Genomic DNA, 23,090 nt, shown 5'->3' with positions numbered 1-23,090 from the left:
GGGAAGATTTGTTAGCCAATAGAACTACTCAAATATGAAGAGCTTATAACTCTGAGCTTGTAGCTTTTTAAATCTTTTTATTTTCTACACCTTTTGCACACTGGACAACCAGAATTTGAATTTCAGAATTAAGCCACATGTTACCATTGCATTTTCTTAAAAAAACCGCAGAGATATAGAACCAAAAGAATGACATATTAAGATAGCTGAGAATACAGCTTAAATTTATAGTTACATTTATTTCCAAATATACAATGTTAAGAAGGTAATAGGAATAGTTATATATTGTGAGAACAATTGTAAATAAAGCAGAAGATTTTTTTATTAATGACGTTATGTATTTAAAGTTCTAAAATGAGCTTCATATTTAGCTTTGATTTCTTGAAAAGCCTTTATGGGAGCAGCATATGCTGCTCTGATAACCTCAGCTTCCTCTTCTGTAGCATACTGCATCAGTTGATACAAGTCTTGCTCATTATGTCTAGTTGTTAATGAACAATTCTTTGCATACTCAAATGCCTCTATGGCATACCCATGCCCAGTGCTCTCCCTTGTGCCATCAATTGACATAGTGTTGTCATTAACAAACTGCTCACCAGAAATTGTGATTGGCAGCATATTATTTGCAGAAGCCACAGACAAGAAAGCAAAGCCTGACATATGGATACAGAGCAAATACATATGCTTACAAGGCTTCATGTACCTAGTCCAAGAATAACACGTACAAGAAAGAATAACATTATTGTTAACTTCAACTTGATAGGTAATACCATCTTTGGTAAACGAGTTGATGAACCAAAACTCATCTTCAAGAATATCATCAGTGTCATCAAGAGTGGTGTTCAGAGACATTGCTATTGACAGGCTGACAATCATATTAGCATGCATGTATGCTGGAACAGCTTCAGCAGACATCTCTATCTTCCTTTGTTGTCTTTGGGCAGCTGTCATTGGGCCACTGCGCATTTTGATTCTGATACTCTCCTCTTTGAAGTAGAACTCTACTTTGTTTGGCAGTATGAAAATCAGTTGATCAAATCTTTTGTTGTGACTGCGGCCTAAAAAATACGTTTTTAGCTGGTTGTGCCAAGACTCGATGTAGTTGTTTGTTAGCATGTGAGAGAATTCAAGCTGATGGAAAGCTCTACTCCAAACACAATACTTAGCCATGGTACACCAGTTGGTCTCAAAGTATCGGACAAAATCAGGTTGTCTTTGCTGATATCTTCCTGTTGTAAATGAGTATTGACTACTGCTGTAATTGTGAATAAGTCTGAAGGAAATAATACAAGGCCTCAGCTATTCCAGTCAAAGATGTCTACCAATTACTTTATTATTTAACACACAGGTTTAGCATGCATGATAGTAATTATATTTCATATGATGATATCACCATAATATGGGATATATCAGTGGATTATCATAGGCATAATTATAACTCATAAACACATTTACTTTCAATGTTAATACTTCATTGGGACTACACACATTTATATAATTAATCATACATTAATTATCCTAAGATCACGTTGCTCTGATTAAGACTCAGATAGAATCGATTACCTGACCCCAGTCATATAATTTTCCCAATCCAAAAGAATATAAATAGCAGTAGTAGTTCAGTGTAGGAACCTGGTCAAACTTTGATACAAAATCCTTTCTCAATAAACAAAACCTACACAAGTTCTCACGAATCTTCGTTCCTAATCTCAAATCTTCAATTCTTCCTCTTAAAAACTTCTTCAACTTCAACCACCACAACACTTCCAATGAAGTCGGCAATCTTGTCAAGAAATACAACTATATGCTCTTCATATATGATATGCTTAAGAAAAGCCATCATTTTTCCTCGAACCAAACGGTTTTGGGCAGCAGTATTTCCTGTCTTGACTTTCAGGTTTAGTTGTCTGTACCATGCTTGACTGACGTGAAAAAGACAGTATTGGATTTGGCATCCAGGGAAGATTGCCATGAGTGCATTTGTCTCAGCATCACTACAGTCAATAGTGAACTACTGGGGGTTTACAACCAACTGATTGTCTTTCAAGTGCTTCAACCATTGGACAATTGGACCCAAGGAATAGTCATTGGTCAGCATGTATGCACAGGGGAAACCACAATCAAGTTCTTCATCACAAATGACAATAGTATAAAGAATGTCATCTGATCTTTGAGTGATACTGTAGGTGGCATCCATACAGAATGTTGCTGCAGCTTTTATCTTGCTTTACTGGAAAGGCGAGATAAATCCACATGGATACAGGCTCTCATCATTCGAATATGTCTGCAGGTTACCTTCAAAGATAATAAAACCTTTGGGAGAAAGTTTTTTGGTAAACCACATCTTCATAGACTTAAAGTTGTCCTCGTGTAAACAAAAGATTGTTCGGTTGATCTAAAGTTCAGATACATCAAAACAACTGTTAATATTCAGAAATTAAAGAATAATTGCAATGTAAAACTTACTGCAAATATTTTGTTGTAAATATCAAAGTAGTTGATTTTACATCCATTGAGAGAATACTCTTGTTGGTCGATGTTGCGAAGAATCTCAAGTCTGATTTTTCTAGCTGATGAGCCTGGACTGGCTGTCAAACGGGCAACAATATCATCAACATGACCTTGAGTTAAAGGAATAAGTCCAAGATCGGTTTTAATATCCCCAGGAATATAGTTGGTGTGGTTGGCAATAAAATCAAACACATAAACATGAGACTTGTCAGCATAACAAGTAATAGTGAGAGTTGCCTCACAGCCAACTTTCTTTGATTTACATTGAATTGGATGCTTTTCTCTGCTTTCAGATTCATAGTTTCCACCTCTATGACAGGAGTATACCTGGGAGAAGAGCACATGCTTCTTCTTGGTGATATCAACAGTAGAACTATGTCTATTAGGACGACTGATAATCCACTTGACGCAGCATTGTTCTTCAATTTTTTATTTGTAAAGTTCCCATTCAGAAGCAAAAACACGAACAATGTTAGACTTCAACTTTATAACATTAGGAATTGTCAAAGGTTCCAATGGAGATCCAATATCTCTCAGGGTTCTGACAGGTGCTGCTTCAAGTGCTGCCTTTCTCAAGGCTTGTTGTTCTTTTCTTGTAAGTGTTACTTTAGACATTGGTGGTGTTTCAGTAGTGTATTATAATAGAGAAAAAGGGGTAATTATTATTATTCTTAGAGCCAAAAAAAAAGAAGGAAAGCCAGTCACATTATCTTGTCTGGGCGGACTTCAATGTGCAAAAGGTACAGAAAATAAAGGATTTCTAGCTTTTCTATATGCTTGTATCAAATATATGTGCTTGTAAATTCTCCAGAAAATGCGATTTGTGGAATTTTAGATTGTTTCTGCATCTAATTCAATCAACTGCTTCAAATATGGTAGATTTATACTGTTTTAGGTACTTCAAATTTTCTTATAATTGGTTCAACAAACTCAATGTTTTATAGCAAAATATTTTTATTTTTTGATTTTATTAATAGTAAAAGTAATAAAATAAGACTCTTCTTTAGCGTTCTCATATCTATGGCATTGCCTCTAACAAAGGGTACTAAAAAATAGTAGATGAATGATAGAATAAGTATGTAAAGAAAAAGACTATGCTAATTTTAAATTAAATAAAATATAATAAAAGTCTTAAATTGTAAGATCAAGATCTTTATAAGCTACTAGATATTGCTTTGGCCAGAAATAAAAAAGGGAGTTTTGTTTAACATTACCAGAGCTATAGCTATATATCATTCTATCTATAAAATATATGTATGTGTGCTTATCTTGTAAGACTTTGATAAAAAATTTTGTGTTATAGGGTTTTGTTATAGATCTCTTGCTTAATATTGTTATTGCCCAAAAGCTATAAGTTATTGGTTAGTACTTTGTAAATCCTCAAAGACTTGTCAACAATAGTAATAGTGAGAAGAAATAGAAAGGAAAAGACTTTACAAAATAAAAAACAAGTTCGCATTAAACAAAAATATCAGTAGGTATGACTGTTTCTGGTATAAGCTCAGATCCAAGATATAAAGTTCATAGAGCTTGTTTGACTTTCCAGTTGATTTTTCTTTAATAAAGCAAGTAGTTCTCTTTATTCGGAAATCAAGATGGTTTCCTGGATGGACGACAAGACTTTTATCTTTAAAATATTTCTCTAGAGCCAAAACAGAATATAGATATTTTAAACTTGGTAAGTGCTAGATAGTCTTCAAAAATCTGCCATTTCTTTCTAAGATAAGGCAGCTTGTTTCAAATACTCATAGCTTTTTTGTATAATGTATACTCCTCTCTCCTTCCTTTGGGAGGTCCCCATAGCCATATCATAAGACTTATCTAACTCTTTTCAATAGCAAAGCATTGTTATATAAACACAACTATTGGAATTATTTATTATATTACCATGAGTGAGATAATATATAATAATAATGAATGTTTATAAAGAAAAATTGATATTAATATTTTTATGTATAAAAGTAAAAATTAAAAGATATATGTTGTATATGCTATTTATAAAAGTTAAAGTAATATATCTTTAAATACAATGTTAGCTGTATATTCAGTATCAATTTTGATGATAACATGTACATGTTTTGGATCTGTGGCTCTTAATAAAGCAACATACAGTACCATAGGTTAGTAAAGTGGACAGATTTAAGTTCCAAAAAACTGAAAATGTTTATACAAATGCTACTATCTATGTTTTTCCATTTTTACATTTATAACACACTGTCAAAATAATACACAAGAAAGCTTAAAGTCTTCTGTTCTATAGAAATTAGTTTTAAAAATATATTTTAATATTTTATATACAATCTTTTACTCTTCTTTAGAGCATGTAGCCTCTTTGGCATTGAGTTGCAATGGGTCACACATATAGAGACTGATATTTTTTCCATTTCCCTTGTAAAAACCTCTTCAATCTGGTAAGGTTTTTTGGTTGAGGTCTTCTAGCCCTCACCTGCTTTCCAAGATATCCGTACACATTCTCAATTGAGGTGAGATCAGAACTGCATGCAGACCACTTCATTACCTCTAAATTGGCAGCTGTTTGATACTCTTCTATTTTTTTGTTTTATGACAAGGGGTATTATCTTGCTAGAAAATGAAGCTATAATTATATGCTTGCTCCAGGCGTTGTTTGAAGGGAAGCAGCCTTTTTTCCAGAATGTTCTTATAACTCCATTAATTCTGGCTGCCATGTATGATTTCTAGGAGACTAACTCTACCAGATCAAACGCATTCCCAAATCATTACTGATTTTTCTCTGTCTTGAATCATTGGTTTTATATAGGTATATCTGTATTTCTCTGATGTAAAATGCCAGATTTGTATACTTGTGCATATAGAAAACAATATGAAGAATGACTCATCACTTCAAATCACATATTCTCAGCTCTGGTTGACTTTTTAGACATGACAAGCAAATGCTATATGATTTTTTCAATGTTTATCAGTAAGTCAAGACTTGTGTACAGTCATAAACGACTTCATATTAAGACTTTTAATAGCTTAATACAAGATATCCTTGCAAACAGTCTGATGCAAGATGATTGACATGGTCTGAATTAAGGTGTTCAGATTGGCTGACCTGTCTTTCACTATTTTGCAATGCAAAACATGCAGATCTCTTTCAGTGAATATCTTGAAAGATCTCTTTTGCTTTGATATAGCTGCAGTTCCTCTTTTATCATATTTTTAAATAAATTATAGACAGTTTGTTATGATACTCCATGCATCTCATAGATGACTAGTACTTTTTCTCCAAATTTAAAAGATGTAATAATTACGACATTCTTTTTGCTTAAAATTTCTCTTTCAATCATACAAGCTTCAGAAATGTTTTTGGAAGACATAGATAAAATTAAATGAGAAAGAAAGGGTGTGAAAGAGAAAACAAAACGAGGGATAGACATTTTTCTATTAAAAAAAGTTGTGAATTCAAAGTGTGCACTTTACCAACCTACAGCACTGTATAACTGTTCCTGAGGTAGTACAGATGTATCAAAATGTATTTCAATATGATTAAGAGTTTGTCTTTGAGCTTTTTAATAGTCATAGCAAAGGCTGAACAAATAGGAAATCTGTGGGAAGAAAGACAAAATGAAAATTCTCTTTCATTTGTTGTCATGTTTAATTCTGGTATCAGATGCTGTAGACTATCATGACCTTTGTCAAATCTTTTGACACCTATGACATACTGTATGAGCTGGGTCACATTTATATTTGTCTCATTATAAAGTCTAGCTTCAGAATGTATATTTTGCAATATCAAGAGAGATATGCCAACTTTCAACATGAGTTTATATGCTGGTGTTCAACTGCAGATAATTGAATTAAGAAATTCTATAGATTATTTGGCATTGTCACCATCTGGATTATCAGAATCTACTACAGTGTCTAAGAAATCAAAACTCTGTACTTTTTCTGGGAAAAGACCAAGTGCAACTGTAGTGATTTGATCAGTTATTTTGTTGGTTGGGGCAAAGATTGTACTATAGCTGAAGTTGTATGAATCTGAGATTTGGAATGCTATGTTGGGATATACTTTTTGTATCAAATCTTTATAGGCTTCATATTTTATTTTCCAATCAGCTGGAATATAGAACTAATATTCATTCTCTTCTGTTCTATCACCAATATCTAAAAGCTTTTCTAAAAACTCTGCTGCCAAAGTCCAAGCTGACTAAGTCTCATATTTAAAATCAATCTCAAACTTTTATATGGTTCTGGAATGAAGATTTGTGAAGACATTCATTAACAATCTGAAACCAAATTTCTTGCTTTACAACAGATAATATTGGATGGAAATTCTCTCCAAAAACAAAGTCTTTGTCTTCAAAAAGAATGTTCTTCTTTTCTGCATCAACAACACCTAAAATATTCTTAACACATATGCTAACAGCTTCGAAGTTGTATTTGCTATATATAACAGTCTCATCCCAAAGAAATAATGATGTATGTTAAAGTAGATTAGATTGTGATGTTTCAAATAAAATATTGCAAGTTGAGTTTATATCTGCATTCAATAGAATTTTAAATCTGCTATGCGCAGTGCTTCTATCAGATAAAATAAGTGCCAATATTCCAGAACTTACTACAGGGAGAGCGATTTTACTTTGAGATCTGACATAACTAAGTAATATCTTAAAGAGCAAAGATTTTCCAGTACTATCAGAATTGTTAACAAAGAAAAGTCTTGATCAATTCTCATTATCAGACATGTTCAGATATTCTATGATCTGGTCATATGCTTCTCTCTGTCTTGTGTTAAGAATAAATATCATAGTATTCAACTTTACTTGTTCTTCTTCTGAATTGTAGCTTTTTAGCTCAACTATCTGAAGAGCTTGTAAACTTGGGAGAGTTTTAGCTCTGTAATAAATGTTTGGGAAAGAGTAGAGAAATCTGAGATATTATATGTTGTCACTTGTAATTGTGCTTGAACATCACTAAAAGCTCTCTGAAATAGCATTTGATGTTTTTCTTCAGTAAGTGACTCATCAATGTGAAGGAGACTATATTGAATTTCAAAAAAGTAATCATCAGACATTCTATCTTTGTGTTTTTTCTAGAGGCTGCTGGATCTGCAGAAAAACAATTGGCAAGAATACATGAAAACAGTGCTCTTACTGCTGCTGTGGAAGATGTCATTTTGCCAGCTTCTGTAAGACACAGATCCCATTCTCTGTCATTAACCAACAGATCAAAACCAAGAGCTGTCTCTTAAAAAGTCTTACACTGGACATTGTTTACAGTTTTGAGATTGGCAAAACTTATTGATTTTAGTATTTTAAGTAGCAATAACTGCAAGCAAAACAACTTCATATTTAATGGACTATTATTCTATGATTTACTCTTAACACTCTACATATAGTACTTTGACACATATGAATATGTATAGCTTTGTGTATTTATATCATTATAACATAAATTAAAGAAAGCTAATGACATTTTTTGTTTAGAAAGTGCCTGTCTTGCAAGTTGAAGTTCTTGAGATGTCATGTCATCACAGAAAGTTACTAGTTGCTTGCTACTCAAATGTAGACTTAGTCTCAATACCATTGGTGAGTGGAAGTAGATTGGCATGAAAAACATACAATATGCAGCTTCACATGGTTCAATGTACCTGGCATTTTGATATTTGGCTGTCTCATCTATTGCCACTGGAAAAATAAGGACAATTAACATATTGTCCAGGTAGTCGGATCATAGTGGATATGTCAGGATTTTTTTTCATCTCAGCAGTTTTTTTTCATCAAGTTGGGGGTGTAGTTTTGATGTATTCTATTGGCTTAAATAAAAATAAAATAAAAATAAAATAAAAAATACGTTTTGGTTTACTATAAAACCGTATCAAATGAAATATTTGTAGCACTCTTGTTTCCTTTTTTATTTTATAATTCAAAATACATACACTATGTTTCCTTCCATTCAAATGCACAACACTGATTGCCACTGCATCAGATGCAATAATAATGATCAAGGAGTTTCCCGAGTATCGAGACGTACTGCTCAGCGTCATAATAAAAGAGCTAGATTTGAAGGTACTGAGATATTCAAGAGTTGTATAATTTATTCAGTGCTGTTATCTGTCTACCGAGTAATAATCGCTTTTATTTTTATTTTTTATTATTTTAAAAAACATAGCTGAAAAGAGAAGCATGGAAGTAGATACTGAAAGTAAGACATTTTTTATATGAAACGCAGAAGAAAAACTAATAATAAACTATTATATTCCATATTTGTAGTAATCCCGACGTATCAATCCGATTCTGTGGAAGCAATGGACGGTCAGGCCAACTCACCTATTTCGGATGCCGTCTCAACGTTTGACAATGACGTCTTTGTTGGTAATGACTACAATGGTGATGAGTCTGACACGACCGATGACAATGACAGTGATGACAATGGCGAAGAAGACACTGCCGAGATTTATGTTGAAGAGTTTAACAATGAGGGTCAGTTTTAAATACATAAAAAAAACTAAAAAAAAATGTGTGTTAATTTTTTTTTAAAAAAAAAGACCCTTTTGCTGCTTCTGGTATGCCCGAGAATCCAGTGCACAGATTTATTGCTACTTTTACAGTACTGTTTGCATCTCGTTACGTGGTCAATAAGGGTTCTGTTGTCTTAATTGAGTTCATCAACGAGCTCTTGAAGATTTATGGACAAGATTTCCAACTTCCCGAAAGTCTGGCTGGGCTACATAAAATGACTGGCTTTTTGTCTATCACCAAAGGCATCAAGCGATTTGTGTCATGTCCAAACTGCCATTGCATCTATGAAGAAAACATGTCCGTACCTCCCCATTGTGTTTTCACAAATGTTGGTGCACGCTCTCCTTGTGGTTGTAAGTTGATGAAAGAGTCAACTTCAGGTGCACTGGTATCAAAGCGAGCATACTTGTACCAGTCTCTCAAGCAAGCTTTGTCTGTTCTTTTCCCTCGGCCTGGTTTTGAAGAGCAAATCCGTCACTGGAACACGGAGCTTAAGATTGTCGATACTATGTGCGACGTATATGATGGAGCAATGTGGAAAGAGCTGAAGGATGCAAGTGGTGTCTCGTTTGTTGCTTGTCCTCGCTCATTGATGTTGACACTCAACATAGACTGGTTCCAGCCATTCGATGGAGTTAGTTACTCTTCTGGTGCAATTTACTTGGTTGTAAATAATCTGCCTCGAGAGGTACGGTTCAAGCCTGAGAACACAATTCTGGTTGGTTTGATGCCTGGTCCCAAGGAGCCAAGATGCGAGGAGATAAATAACTATCTCAAGCCCATGGTAGACGAGATGAAGCAGTTGTATGTTGGAATGCGAGTCCCAACCTACGAGTGCCCTTCTGGTGCTAATGTCCGTGCTGCCTTGCTGATGATTGCGTGTGACATCCCTGCTGCCAGGAAAACAAGTGGATTTACAGCCCACAATAGTACATGTGCGTGTTACAAGTGTACAACCCAGTTCCCCAGATTGCCCAACACAAATCAGGTGGACTTCAGTGGATTCGATTATTCGCTTTGGAATATTCGTAGCGGTGTAGAGAACAGGTTGCATGCTGAGGAGTGGAAGAGTGCGAGTACACCCTCAGAAAGGCACCAGCTGGAGGTCGAATATGGTGTTTGATGGTCGCAGTTGCAACGCCTTGGATACTTTGATCTAGTACGTGGAACGATCATTGATCCCATGCATAATTTATTCCTGGGGACGCCCAAGAGAATGATGGACCGGTGGGTCGATAAGAAAACGATTGGAGCCGAAGAGTTTGCTGCCATGGAAAAAATCGCAGAGACAATGGTCCTTCCGAGGGATTATACAAAGCTGACATCAAAGATTGGAAAAGGCTTTCCTTACATGAAAGCCGACGACTGGAAATCCTGGGTACTGGTGTATTCTCCTGTTCTGCTGCATGGTGTTCTACCATTTGAAATGTATAACAACTGGATGAATTTCGTCCGTGCATGCCGCTATCTTATCAAGCCAAGCATCACATTTGATGAAGTGAACAGCGCCCACGACTATCTGGAAATGTTTTGCAAAAAGGCTACCGAACTCTACACTCCCACCATCCTCACCTGCAACATGCACCTGCACCTCCACCTTTGCGAGACCATTCGTGATTTTGGACCCGTGTACGGTTACTGGCTCTTTGGGTTTGAGAGATACAATGGCCTGTTAAAGCATATAAAGACAAACGGAAAAGATAGTTTTGAGGCAACATATATGAGAAGTTTTGTTCAAAACGCATTCAAGGGTGACTATGCCAATGCTGTTCTGAAAAGTTCTAGCCACGTCCCCTTTTTCAACATTCTCTCAAAGCTTTCTCCGAAATTCACACCTACCACCACAGTCATTACTCTCTCCTCCCATCCATTCCGATTGCAATCATTCTTACTAGCATCGTCCAACCCACATCTTCCTCCAAAGGGTAACGAACCTCTCCCTCCTTCGACTTTTCCTCTTCAGCTAAAAAAATCATCACTGATGGATGAAACCGACTATGCCCATCTGCTTCAGCACTACAAAACATCCTATGATCTTCCCGACCTTGTCAGTTACCAATATGCCACGCTCACAAACTCCTTTGTTGACAATGAAATCACAAAGTTGAAGTTCATTGACTTACTTGGTCAACAGTACCGTGGTAAAAACGGTTCAGCTAGTTGTGGTTCTCTTGTCCACGTAATGTTTGTTGGTAGTGACGGTAGAAATACCCTAGCCTATGCTGGACAAGTACAGTATCTCTTCACACACTCCTTTACACACCCTTCTAACAGCAATCTCCACCTGACTCGCATGGTTCATGATCATCGACATGTATTCGCATATATCAAGTGGTTTAATACTTCCTCTGATAGATCGCGTGAGGATGACGGTCTTGAGTTTTGTCTCCCCACCTTCTCCCCCGATAGTCGCCATTGCATTGTATCTGTGCACCGCATCTTTTTAGAGATTGCTACAGCCAGGATTACTACAAGTAGAAATGTTAGTAAGATGTTAGTAATTGCTTTGCCAAAAAAGCTTTATGCTTAAAATAAAAAAAAACCCCCACTTGAATTTCCTTTTCTTATACAAAAAAAACAGAACAAATTCCCTATATATATTGATAGTATTGTGTATGTAAAAAGTAATACGTAGATAAAAAGAGAGAAACATTTTTTTTTATTTAGAGCCCGTCTCTAAGAGCCCACCGAGGAAAATTGGGGCTAATGTTATCCGGGACTGCTGAGTTGGACACACTAGTAGTGATCCTACGGATCCTTTGATTAGCACTTGACCCCATGGCCTGGACAGCATAAGTGTCAACAAGTGCAATGAAACGGTTGCACTGAAATACATTTGTTAATAATTCACTCAATATAATAATACACCAATACAAATGTATTACTCCAAATTAATCTACCTCATCGCTTCTCCAGCCTGGTTGTACAATATGAATGACATGTTTTATGCCATCCTCGTCCATTTCATCGGCAGACTCTCCATCTGACATTACTGCTTTTTGGAGAGTGTTGGCACAGTCTCTGAGCATTACAAGATCAATTGCCTTCTTATTGTCTTTGTAGGCCAGTACACGGCGACACTCATTCTAGTAATAAGTTTTATTAATTTGTTCTTTTTATTTTTAATTTTCAACTATAAACTATATATATTAGCATAATACTCACATCATCTGCACGGGCTGCTCTTCGTGTAAGAGCGTTTGTTTCCGCTATCTCATCATCAGACATTCTCTCACGACGGGTTCTACTAGTGAAGTTGGTGTGCAACCTCTTTTGGAGGTCACTCCATCTCATACTAGAGGAACCAAACCTGCGCTCAAGGTTAGAAAGAAGTCTCTCGGCTATCTCCCTGTTGGGAGATTTGTTGAAAGCAACATTTGTATCCCATCTGGGCTTGAGGTTGTTGGCCAGGATATTTTCTGGCGTTCTCAAGCTAAGCTTGGGTTTCCACATAAGGTTGTGAATATGAGCCTGATAAATAAATCCTGAGAAAATGAATTGATAAAATATTTTATAATATGTTACTCACATAAACTGCATTAGATTCTTCACGGGTAGGCTCATGGTTGGAGATGACAACAGGTGCCACTGGAAAAATAGGGTAATTTCATCTGGATCAAATGTACCAAAAATGTAGATGATTGAGCCAATATCATCACAATTTTTGTGATATATCATTTTGAGCAATGGTACGATATCATCTATGGTGCTGATGCATATCATTATAACAACGGGTACATGAAAACCCAATGTAGAACGATTGTCAGTCCGCAAACTATGGAAACTGAATAAATATTGTAGTTACGCTTTACTTCTATCGAGTCTACCTCTTTATGTGTTATATTTTGAGGTCTATAAAGAGCTAGCGTCCCATATTATTATTTTTACCGGGTTTTTTTATTGGCTGCAGAAATGCTTTAAAAACTATCAAAGAGATGATTGTAGGTTTTTTACAATATAAAGAAATGATGATAGTTGGTTTTTTATACGTGCTCAAAGTGATGAAACTAGGTTTTTTAAACACAAAAGCAATGAAACTAGGTTTTTTTACAATGGAAAAGAGAAACAAAGCATGGGTAGATTTTTATAAACAAGTCTCTTTGGTTTGTTTATTTATTTTACTTTTATTTATTTATTTTTTGGAAAAACATTGGGTTATACATTTTTTGTTCAATTTTGTTTTATTTGATAGGAAAATCTTTTCTAGATAAAAATCCTAATTTCGCGACAGTTTTGATACTATAGCTATTATAATCGCTAATACTTCTTGCTCGCTATATATAATTTAAAGCCTTCCGGGAGTAGACATGGAATACATACTTTAATAGCGGAAATGCTATTAAAAAATGATTAATAGAAAAGAAGAATTAGTAAATGATTTAAATTGAAATTTCTTTATAAATACTTACAAGGCGGAGAAGACCTGACATACAATTGATATAAACATGTTCTTCAGAATTATCAAGACAATACCAGTAGTCTTTGAATAGAGATACATTCTAAAAATGAATAATTATTAATATTGTATGTAGTAAAGGCGTATTTATTAAATATATTGTAGTTAACTTACCAAATATTACTGATTATACGTCTTCGTGCATAATATTAGACATAACTAATAAATCATAATAAAAATAAATATATATCTATGAGTACGACGAAAGAATAATTTGAATTTTTTTTAAGAAAAAAACTTACCATCATGTTCGATTAAGAGATGATGAGACTCAATGGAAATGAGTAGCAATGGCTAGACAAACAATATGATGAGTAACAAAGATCTGTAAGATAATGATATCTTACCTTGATATATCAGACAGAGTATAGCCAAACAAAGAGACACATATTTGGTATTGAGCTATAAAAGAAAGAAAAAATTATAAGTGAAATTGTAAAAACATAAGCAAAAGAGAAACAAAGAAAATATCAATAATAAATGTTATTAAAAGAAAAAAAAGGAAAAAAAAAAGACTTGTCTTAAAATCCAGTTTGACCCTGACAAAATGCGGGCTGTAAAAAGTAATACTCCAAAAGAAGATGACCACCGTCATCTTGAAATACTACTTTGTGCCTCATTGAGTTAGAAAAGAAGTTGTCTAAATGTGGATCAAGCGGTTGGGAGATGTGCTTAAATATCAAATGAAAGGTAGAGAGTTAATCTGCACCGCTTATCCTCTTTACTAGTATGTGAATTTTAAATATGATATAACAAGTGTAGTGAATTGTATAATATTAGTTGAAAATTATTAATATTTATTTTATTAACAGAAAATGACAAAGCGTATTCCTACTGCTCCCCGCCGACCCAACCTACGCATGAATGCTGTTCTTAATAGCACAATTGCAGGTGTTGTTGCTCCAATTGATACACCAACTCCAGAAGTAGCAGTTGACACAGCCCCTGAAGTTCAAGTCGCTGTGACCCCAATGGATCACGTCCTTACCTTGTTGGCAGCCAACAATGTGTCGATGCAATCCTTGCAAGAAAATGCAAAAGGAGTGACTGATGCAATAACTCATTTGAAGAATGGCCTGGATTTGTCCAACAAGACAAATGAATTTTTGAAGAACTCGGTCCTTCAGCTCATGACTGAAAATGCTGAAATAAAAAAGGCAGTGACCAGCCAAAATTCCGTGATGCCTTCTGCTGTACCAGCGGATTCTTTTTCTTCCATGGATGATGATCTTGACCTTGGAGCGAAACATTATCCCTTGATTTCTGTAAGTAAATTGATAATAATAACATTACTGATTAATATATCTAATACTGTTTTTATAGCAACTTATCAATAGTTACATCAAGAAACCGAACTTTGTTAGCACAGACCCGCTCAAAGTTGCTGAGAATAATAATAGATCAGCATGGTCAATGACTGGCACATATGGCAACAAGTACAACAAGACACTTGCACTGGCTCTCTTCAAGTACCTGAGACCTCAAAGATGTTGCACAAATGTGTCAAAGAGTGTCATTATGAATATAATAAAGAATCACTACCAAAATCAAGTGCGAGTCTTCCGGACCTCAGCAGAGAAGATTATGGCTAGAAATAAAGCTGGAAGAAGACGCAACAGAAAGAAGACCGTAAGTTTTAAAATAAAGTTAATTTACTATTGATTTAATGTTTTAATACAATACTCTTTGGTAGCTTCTTGACCGTTGTATTATCACGTACCAGACATACACAGAGGCTATTCATGAGGGCATGAATCGATATGATTGCGGAAATATTCTTTCTATTGACGTGATGTCTGATGGCGAGTCGGATGGAGATAACAAAGTGCGGGCATATCGTCCCAGCTGGAGAACTGATGAGGTAATGTTAAACATCTATTTATGTTTTAAAGAAAATAATAATACTTTATTAATACTATTTATTCTTTAAACCAGCTCCAGACGTTTATTAGTACTATTGATGAACTTACTGTTATCCGTTTGAAGAAAAATTCAGAAAGCTTGAAAAAGCGCATCCCTTATGAGAAAGAAGTGAGCATTCCCGAGAATTTGGCAGTCACTTTACCAGATTGGTGCTTTTCAAAATAAATCATTTTTTTCTTGCCAACTATTTTAGAGTCTTTTTTCTACTTGTTTATGTTTACGGATTAGCATGATGTATACAGATGCATGTATAGCATGCCAAGTACAAACAAAAATTTATAGAAATAATAAAAAATAAACGTGCAGCTATATATATTAGTCTGTATTAATTAATTTTTCTTTTTTATACGTGTTTTATTTTTGTATTTGAATCTAAATATATATTTTTCGTGGCAAAGGAACTACACACATCTGAACTTCGCCTTCTAGACCAAGGTGCTCGCCTACTGCAACTGGATAGCAGATTCTATGCACTGGGAGAATGCTGTTCATGCTGTCATCTTCGAACCCCACCTCATTCACCTCAACTCCTTCTCCTGCTCTGGGCTGAAGTAAAACTTCCTTGTACCATTGTACATATGCAAATACATGCTGGCTCGCATGACCAGCAAACGAGTTTACAGCAGTATTGACAAAGAGGTACTGAATTTGGCCCGCGTATGGCTTGGTACTTCTACCATCACTTGTCTCAAACAAGGCTTGCATGAACGACCCACGCTGATTCTTCGTTTTGCTCTTGTAGATTTGCCCAAGAAGATTGATTGATTCAAACTTCTGTATCCGATTGTTAACAAAATTATCGGAATGACCAGCCTGACGATAATGAACAAGAGTTTGATCATCGTATGTCTCGCGATAGTATTCCAACAAATGCTCATACTCGGATTCATCCATGGAAATCTCCCCCTTTAGAGCTAAAGGAAGTGCGGAAGGGGGCAAAGGCTCGTTTCCCTTGACGATATCAAAGTTGATCTCAGGAGAATCAAGAAAAGCATTGATATCGAATTGGATTGAGGTGGCAGTGGAAGTGGAAGTGGTTATGGAATTGGCAGTGGAAGTGGAAGTGGTTATGGAATTGGCAGTGGATGCAGTGAGCTCAAGGATGATCGCCGAATGCTCAGGTCGAATTATTGGCAAAGTTTGGCGAATAAGATCTCCCTGGTATGCTTCTTCAAGATACTTCTTCATATAGGTTCCCTCAAACCCGTCTTTTCTATTTGTCGCATAGTTTTTCAAGATACCATTGCATCTTTCGAAACTAAAAAGCCAATAGCCATAAACCGGGCCAAAGTTCAGTACAGTCTCTCGCAGATGAAGATGGAGATGCATGTTTGGCGAAAGGAATGGGGCTTTATACAACTTCTTGCACTCTCTGCAGAAAGCCTCCAAAGATTGATGGGCTTCATCAAGGTGAGCCATGAATATGCTTGGCATTGAGAGGTACTGGCATGCATTGACAAACGTTGTCCAGTTACCGAGATGAGCTTCAGGTAGACGATCACGCAGGAGAACAGGAGAGTACACCAAGCACCAAGACTTCCACTCGTCGGCCTTCATGAATGGGAAGCCACGCCCGATCTTTGTCCCTAATGGCGTGTAGTCCTCTGGCAGTACAAGCTTGTCAGCATCCAACTGCATTTCGGCCAAGTGTGCATCTGTGATGAGACCTGAAGATCTCCATTTCTCCATTATCCTCTTTGCTGTTCCGAGGTACAGGTTGTGCATCGGATCGATGACAGTGCACTCCACGAGGTTAAAGTAAACCAGGTCATGCAATTCTGACTATCGGACACCATTTTCCCTCTCCAATCTCTTTCTCTGTGCATCACTGCTGGCCATTCTCCACAACTCAGCATCACGGCGGTTTTCGGCATCAGTGCGAGGCACCCACTCAGAAAACACGAACCCAGAGTAGTCCACAGCATTGGAGTCTGGAAGGCGAGGGAACTGTCGGTTGCACTTATTGCATGCACATGTGCTTGAATGAGAGGTGAACCCACAAGTCTTACGGGCAGCAGGAATGTCGCAGGCAACAAGAAGAAGGGCAGCACGGACAAGAGCACCAGATGGGCACTGTACGGTAGGCATCACCACACCGCCATACAACTGGTTGAGTTCCGCAACAAGGGGACGGAGGTAGTGATTGATCTCACTTGTCTTTGCTTCCTTGGGCCCTGGCATGAGACCAACGAGAACAACATTCTCCTTCTTGTACCATTCCGATCTTGGCAAGTTGTTGATGCAAAGGTATATCGCACCACAGGAGTAAGTGACCCCATCGAAAGGTTGAAACCAATCGATGTTCATGGTAAGCATTATGGAGCGCTCATGATTCACAAACGGTAAACCATTGCTATCCTTCAGACTGTTCCACTTCGTACTGTCGTAAATGTCAAACATCATGCCTGGAACTTGCACTCTGATTCTCCAATGGTTGATGGTGTCTTCGAATCCAGGGTGGCAAAAAAGGATAGACAATGTTTTGATTATGGAGTTATACATGTAGATCTTTTTGGGGATAGTCAAGGCTCTTGATGTTGCAAAGAAAAGAGCGTTTCCACATTCTCTACCAGAGAGTCTCTCGAAATTACAGCACTCTGGAACAACATCGGACTCTTCATATACTTTGTTACAATCGCCACATGCAACAAACCGCTGGACACCTCGAGTCACGTCGCTGAGACCGGTCATAGAGTTGACACCACTCATACTGAGGGGAAGACGGAAAGACTGTCCAAAGTGTGCCAATACTTCGTTAAGAAACTTTAACAGAACAGCACCACCAGAATTGACAACATATTTGGATATGAAGAAGGCAGCAAAAGAAGCAATGAAAGCATGAGTAGGATCGACTGGCATATTGGATGAAGAAAAGTGTTCTATTTGAAAAAAAAATCAATACTTGTTGACTTTATTGATTTATATGTGCTTTTTGTACTAACCTCTAACATCATCAGATTCATCGTCAGAAATATCCAAAATGGTTGCTTCAATGACACCCTCATCTTCGCTTTCAGAATCAAACAAGGAATCAATGCCAAAAAGAGGTAAGTCTTCGGCTGTTTTGTTAGGTAAAAAAGAATCAAATTATTAGATATTATAAATGATTATAAAACTTTAATAAAAATACTATGCATACCTTCAACTTGATCTTCGGCATCAACATTGTCTTCAAAGTCAATCTCCATGTCATTGTCATTCGACATTACTTCTATAACTGAGGCTATATTATATGAAAATAAATATTTAATTAAAATTGTCTCAATAATAATTTTCTTAAATTTGAACTTACAAGAAGATCCTGACTGATATTGTCTCACGATATCCTGTTGTGCATGTCTTCTGAGTGTTTGGGTAGACACCAAAACAAATCCCATGCTATTGGAAGAGCATTTAGAGCACTTGCATTCTGAATTGTTGTTGTTGTTTGACATATTGTGTGCGTGTGTTTTATTTTTTAAGTCTTTAGAATTGACAAGAATAGAAAATTGTTCAGGAACACAATTTAATATATATCTTTCCAAATTATACCAGCTTCCAAAATGACATAGTTTATTCCGGTTATTAAAATGGGCAGTTCTCTAAACAGTAATTGATTGCCTCATTCTAAAATACAATAATACACGCTTTTGTTAAAACATGTCGTCATGTACATTTTATTGGCTGTAGAGCATATACAACAAAAATATTTGTAGTAATATCACGACCATTAACCTCATCATACTTATAAATAAATATTACAACAATAAAAAGCTTTATTATCTCACTCAAAAGATATCATTTGGCTTAAGTTTCCTACAACTATTGACTCTGCGACATGGCTACAAGTCCCAAAAAGAAATCTCGCAGACATTTTTTACAAAAAAGAGTAAACTCGTTTTTTTATCCAATAAAACAGACCGAGCATTATCATCGCCGTCGAAAATAAAAAGACAAAAGTGATGGAAATTTAAGCTACCACTCCACAAATAATAGTACCCTACGCCATAGATGAAATTACCCTATTTTTCCAGTGTGCAGCAACAGTGAGTTCGGCTCTCACAGGAGCAGCAAGGGGAGTTCTGGCCAAACTATCTATGGCACTGATGGTGTCGGTGCTGGTGGTGGCAAGAACGCCAATTCTGCCATTCATGTTGGTCAGAGTTTGCTCAACATTGCCAATCTGTCCTTTTACGGTAGACATATCAGCTCTCACAGTAGAAAGTATTTCCATAAGCTGCTGATTGGTAATCTCAACAGGACGAAGGGCAATTGCACGTTCACGTCTTGTGTTAGTCATTGTCTACAGAATATAATAAAATGAAAGGTTATAATAATTATTTTCAGATTATATTATTATTATTGCTGTCATTCTACAATTAAATTTATGTAAATTTAATTAAAAATAAATCGTATCAAGTTTACATACTTGAATTGTTAGAACAAGTGTATTGATTTGGGAGTATAAGTGTAGTAAGTAGCAAGAGAGTAAGAGCAAGGGAAAGTGTATTATATGAAAGGTATGATTATTATATATATTCAAAATATATTTGATATACGAATCTCTATTAATACTTCTTGTAATGACTGGGATGTAAATCGGTTTTCATATTGCTTTGGGACTTGATGAAATCATTTTAGTCTTTTGTTTTAAACACACTTTTTTCTTTTTTTTTTAAGATTTTTTTTTTTACTTTTTTTATTCGTTTTTTGTTATTTCCCTCTTTTCTCTCTCTTTTCAATTCTTGTTATATTTGCAAATTTTTCTGGTAAGATTGTTTTTGGTTCAAAATACTTCTTTACAAAGAACAAAAGAATTAATTTTTTTGTCTGTCATAGGTATTCTATCTGTTTCTCTCTCTTCACTCTTTACACTCGCAAGGTTTTATGGTAAGGCACTTTCTTTGTTTTAAAAGAAATATATACTTCTTTATGTATAACTAAAAAATAACAATATATTTTAATGTCATAGAAACTCACTCTTTGTCTCATTCTGATGCGCCATCTTCACAACAGTCATCCGGATTAGCCAGGGTTAGTAAATATACTTTATGCCATCATTCCATACAATCATTCTGACTTTTTTCTTTCTTTAATATAGGCCACATCGCCAAAAATACTCTCTACAATCAAACACGGATATTGACACGGTAATATTCTATTTTATTTTAATCTATTTCTTTTTAATATTTATCTAACTGAATATAATTTCTATTATAGATGAACATCCCTCTTACGAACGTGCCATTCCTCAAGAACTTCCATCCCATGCTACCGTCATTGCCATGGTAAGCCTTTTATTTACTTCTATAAATACAATAATATTATTTATACTGTATATTAATGTATATTCTCTACTAGAGACGATATTACCACTTTACAGATAATATCTTGGTCTGCAAAGAAATCCTTTGCCTTTGGTATGTAAATCAATTATTCTATCACGCAATTCACAAAAATTAATTCTTTCCTATCGTTTTATAGTCAAAGAAATCATAATCCCGTGCTTTACTGTAAATGTTTTATTTCTTTGTCTATTTGTACTGGGTACTTCCAATGTAAGTATTAATTAGTCCATAAAATTTGCAGTATAAAACACGCACGCACTCCCATCACTAATGTTTTATCTATTCTCAAAGAGTACTGCTCTTACCCCTAAAAAAAGGTAACGAGCACCTCATTTTCTTCAGGTATTTGTTTTTTGTAGAAAATTTTTCATCCCAAATATAACAAGCTTGCCGAGCAAGAAGTAGCCGAGAATATAGAATAGCTTTATTAGATTTGAAACCTAGAAACATTCTATTCTTTCCAATAAAAATAAAAGCATAAACTATTACCAACCTAACAAGAACGGGAAACCAAATAAATAAAGAACATATTACTGGTCCATAATTTTAAAGACGTGTTTTTATGCTGTTGATGATTGGAGGTTTTAAAGAACTGTCAGTATAGGTGGTCAGTAAAGGTGGTCAGTAAAGGTGAGGTGTAGTACAGATAAACCATTGGAGCAATATACATGATGTAATCCGTCTTTGACCTTTCCTGTTCTGTGTCAAGAATACCGAGATAAATCCGTAGTTTTAAATATTTTTATTTATTTATTAAGCATAACGAGTATATCAAAAGTGCTACCAAACCTTACTTGCGGAACCCCCCATCTACATATACTGTAGTGTTTGTAAGTCTCGCACATACAGTGCTAGATGACCTTAAAACCTAGTGGAAAAAAATATCAACTATGATATATCACGTTATTCCAGTACCGTTTGCCCATATATACACGTCAGTATTTTTCTACTTTTTTCCAGTGTGCCCTTGTTGATGTTTATGCATTTGTTATATTTTCTGTATTTTGATATCTAATTTCAAGCTGAACTCTATCAAAGCCTTTTGTAATGTATTTAGAGAGATATTTTATTGTATAACTAGTTGAGCAAATCTCAATATTAATATGAATGACATATTTGAGAGACATATTCAGGCTGTGAGATACTATATGTGCATTTTTTATAATGAATCTGCCACCATTGAGAGTAAAGAGTTAGCAATTGTTTTGTCTGTGGTACATGGGATAGCCACTTTTGATCACATGTGTCTCATGTACAAATTCTTTTTGCTAACTCTTACTACACTTAAAATCTGTTATACAGGCTACATTTGGGTTCTTTCTTGTATATAGATCATGTATTATTGAGTTTACAACAATATTATATAGCTGAAGATGTACTTGAGGGTTAAGTATATCAGCACAGATAAAGATATCAAAATCTTTGGATGTTTGTGAATGCTCTCTCTTCTCAAGAATAAAAAGTATATGTGTGTGAAAGGTCTCTCTTTTGGAATACCATTGTTATAATATAAGATGATACTTTACTAAAGCATTTACTATCTTTTATATGCTTGATGAATTCTTTGATTTTCATATTTAATATATGAACACAAAGGTCTGAATAATCTTATACTTTTTGATTATTGAGCTCTTGAACAATTTCTGACTATTTTTAATCGCATGTAAATATTATAAAAAGAGTTGGTACTTCATGAGTGCAAATCAAAGCCAATCCATCTTGTAGTATCTGTTTCATACATTGTGGGCCGCCAGTAAAAGATGATAGAAGAATTGTTGCTTTTTTAATTTGATATAAATCATCTGCATTGTCTGATATCTCTTTGTAAAGCTCCGTTAGAAGGTTATCTTGATTAAGTCCAATGTACAAAATGCAACTTGTCTCAATTTAAACATAACTATTTACCAAGTATTACTCAAATAATCTGCCATACTAGTGAAGATAAGTCCTATCATGAATCATTATAAGATAAGAGTAGTGCTCTCGAAGTGTGACATGAACTATTTGGCAGTTTTGATGGTTCTGGCAAATTAAAGCAGTTTTTATAGAAGTACATGTTAAGTTTTCATTCTAGCCATCATCACGAAATGGGAACATGAGCACATAGTGTAAAAAAGCATATGTAGAATGCATTGAGTTAATTGATTAGTGTTTTGGAATTTGCTTATTTATGACAATATTATGGAATGCTGCAGTTCTATTGACACTTCTCTCAATTACTATTGTTGTAGCTTCTGGAGAACTTTAGATGTCATAACATTGATCTATATCTCTGGCTGCTGTAATAATTACTTAAAGAGATACAAAAGATTAATTACAGAATTTTGCAGCTACTGATATAAGTGTGCAAGCATATAGATTGCAAGTATTTATTATATTCTGAATTTT

General features: G+C 35.3%; 9 protein-coding genes across 9 annotated transcripts; 3 read left to right on the top strand and 6 right to left on the bottom strand.

The window, feature by feature from the left end:
- Positions 1-333: 333 nt before the first annotated feature.
- On the bottom strand, positions 334-3,126 carry PHYBLDRAFT_69633 (hypothetical protein; the record flags this gene model as incomplete). Its single annotated transcript, XM_018442135.1, has 7 exons — positions 334-1,299; positions 1,564-1,656; positions 1,754-1,994; positions 2,016-2,180; positions 2,232-2,395; positions 2,467-2,913; positions 3,004-3,126. The coding sequence occupies 7 exons, from the start codon at positions 3,124-3,126 to the stop codon at positions 334-336; spliced, it is 2,199 nt and encodes a 732-aa protein (XP_018288577.1).
- Positions 3,127-5,508: 2,382 nt separating this feature from the next.
- PHYBLDRAFT_69634 (hypothetical protein) lies at positions 5,509-6,295 on the bottom strand (the record flags this gene model as incomplete). The annotated part of the gene is made up of 2 exons (XM_018442136.1): positions 5,509-5,680; positions 5,964-6,295. 2 exons carry the CDS (start codon positions 6,293-6,295, stop codon positions 5,509-5,511), a joined length of 504 nt encoding a protein of 167 aa, XP_018288576.1.
- A 412-nt stretch (positions 6,296-6,707) lies between these two features.
- Positions 6,708-7,681, bottom strand: PHYBLDRAFT_171284 (hypothetical protein; the record flags this gene model as incomplete). The annotated part of the gene is made up of 3 exons (XM_018436559.1): positions 6,708-6,918; positions 7,095-7,167; positions 7,630-7,681. The coding sequence occupies 3 exons, from the start codon at positions 7,679-7,681 to the stop codon at positions 6,708-6,710; spliced, it is 336 nt and encodes a 111-aa protein (XP_018288575.1).
- A 735-nt stretch (positions 7,682-8,416) lies between these two features.
- Positions 8,417-11,526, top strand: PHYBLDRAFT_171283 (hypothetical protein; the record flags this gene model as incomplete). The annotated part of the gene is made up of 5 exons (XM_018436558.1): positions 8,417-8,543; positions 8,647-8,679; positions 8,748-8,957; positions 9,023-9,349; positions 10,157-11,526. The coding sequence occupies 5 exons, from the start codon at positions 8,417-8,419 to the stop codon at positions 11,524-11,526; spliced, it is 2,067 nt and encodes a 688-aa protein (XP_018288574.1).
- A 133-nt stretch (positions 11,527-11,659) lies between these two features.
- Positions 11,660-12,719, bottom strand: PHYBLDRAFT_171282 (hypothetical protein; the record flags this gene model as incomplete). The annotated part of the gene is made up of 4 exons (XM_018436557.1): positions 11,660-11,821; positions 11,897-12,082; positions 12,162-12,467; positions 12,549-12,719. The coding sequence occupies 4 exons, from the start codon at positions 12,717-12,719 to the stop codon at positions 11,660-11,662; spliced, it is 825 nt and encodes a 274-aa protein (XP_018288573.1).
- A 1,548-nt stretch (positions 12,720-14,267) lies between these two features.
- Positions 14,268-15,540, top strand: PHYBLDRAFT_148446 (hypothetical protein; the record flags this gene model as incomplete). Its single annotated transcript, XM_018432089.1, has 4 exons — positions 14,268-14,717; positions 14,776-15,081; positions 15,146-15,313; positions 15,388-15,540. The coding sequence occupies 4 exons, from the start codon at positions 14,268-14,270 to the stop codon at positions 15,538-15,540; spliced, it is 1,077 nt and encodes a 358-aa protein (XP_018288572.1).
- A 207-nt stretch (positions 15,541-15,747) lies between these two features.
- Positions 15,748-18,809, bottom strand: PHYBLDRAFT_171280 (hypothetical protein; the record flags this gene model as incomplete). Its single annotated transcript, XM_018436556.1, has 5 exons — positions 15,748-17,153; positions 17,946-18,254; positions 18,318-18,434; positions 18,515-18,598; positions 18,668-18,809. The coding sequence occupies 5 exons, from the start codon at positions 18,807-18,809 to the stop codon at positions 15,748-15,750; spliced, it is 2,058 nt and encodes a 685-aa protein (XP_018288571.1).
- A 333-nt stretch (positions 18,810-19,142) lies between these two features.
- On the bottom strand, positions 19,143-19,654 carry PHYBLDRAFT_171279 (hypothetical protein; the record flags this gene model as incomplete). Its single annotated transcript, XM_018436555.1, has 2 exons — positions 19,143-19,196; positions 19,376-19,654. 2 exons carry the CDS (start codon positions 19,652-19,654, stop codon positions 19,143-19,145), a joined length of 333 nt encoding a protein of 110 aa, XP_018288570.1.
- A 213-nt stretch (positions 19,655-19,867) lies between these two features.
- PHYBLDRAFT_171278 (hypothetical protein) lies at positions 19,868-22,138 on the top strand (the record flags this gene model as incomplete). The annotated part of the gene is made up of 7 exons (XM_018436554.1): positions 19,868-19,874; positions 20,327-20,392; positions 20,575-20,642; positions 20,738-20,774; positions 20,839-20,912; positions 21,461-21,532; positions 22,070-22,138. The coding sequence occupies 7 exons, from the start codon at positions 19,868-19,870 to the stop codon at positions 22,136-22,138; spliced, it is 393 nt and encodes a 130-aa protein (XP_018288569.1).
- Between the last annotated feature and the right edge of the window lie 952 nt (positions 22,139-23,090).

The sequence above is a fragment of the Phycomyces blakesleeanus genome (genome assembly GCF_001638985.1).
Source record: "Phycomyces blakesleeanus NRRL 1555(-) unplaced genomic scaffold PHYBLscaffold_18, whole genome shotgun sequence".
NCBI classification, from domain to species: domain Eukaryota; kingdom Fungi; phylum Mucoromycota; class Mucoromycetes; order Mucorales; family Phycomycetaceae; genus Phycomyces; species Phycomyces blakesleeanus.
Note: the sequence above shows the minus strand (reverse complement) of the source record. Positions and strands in the feature narration are given on the sequence as shown.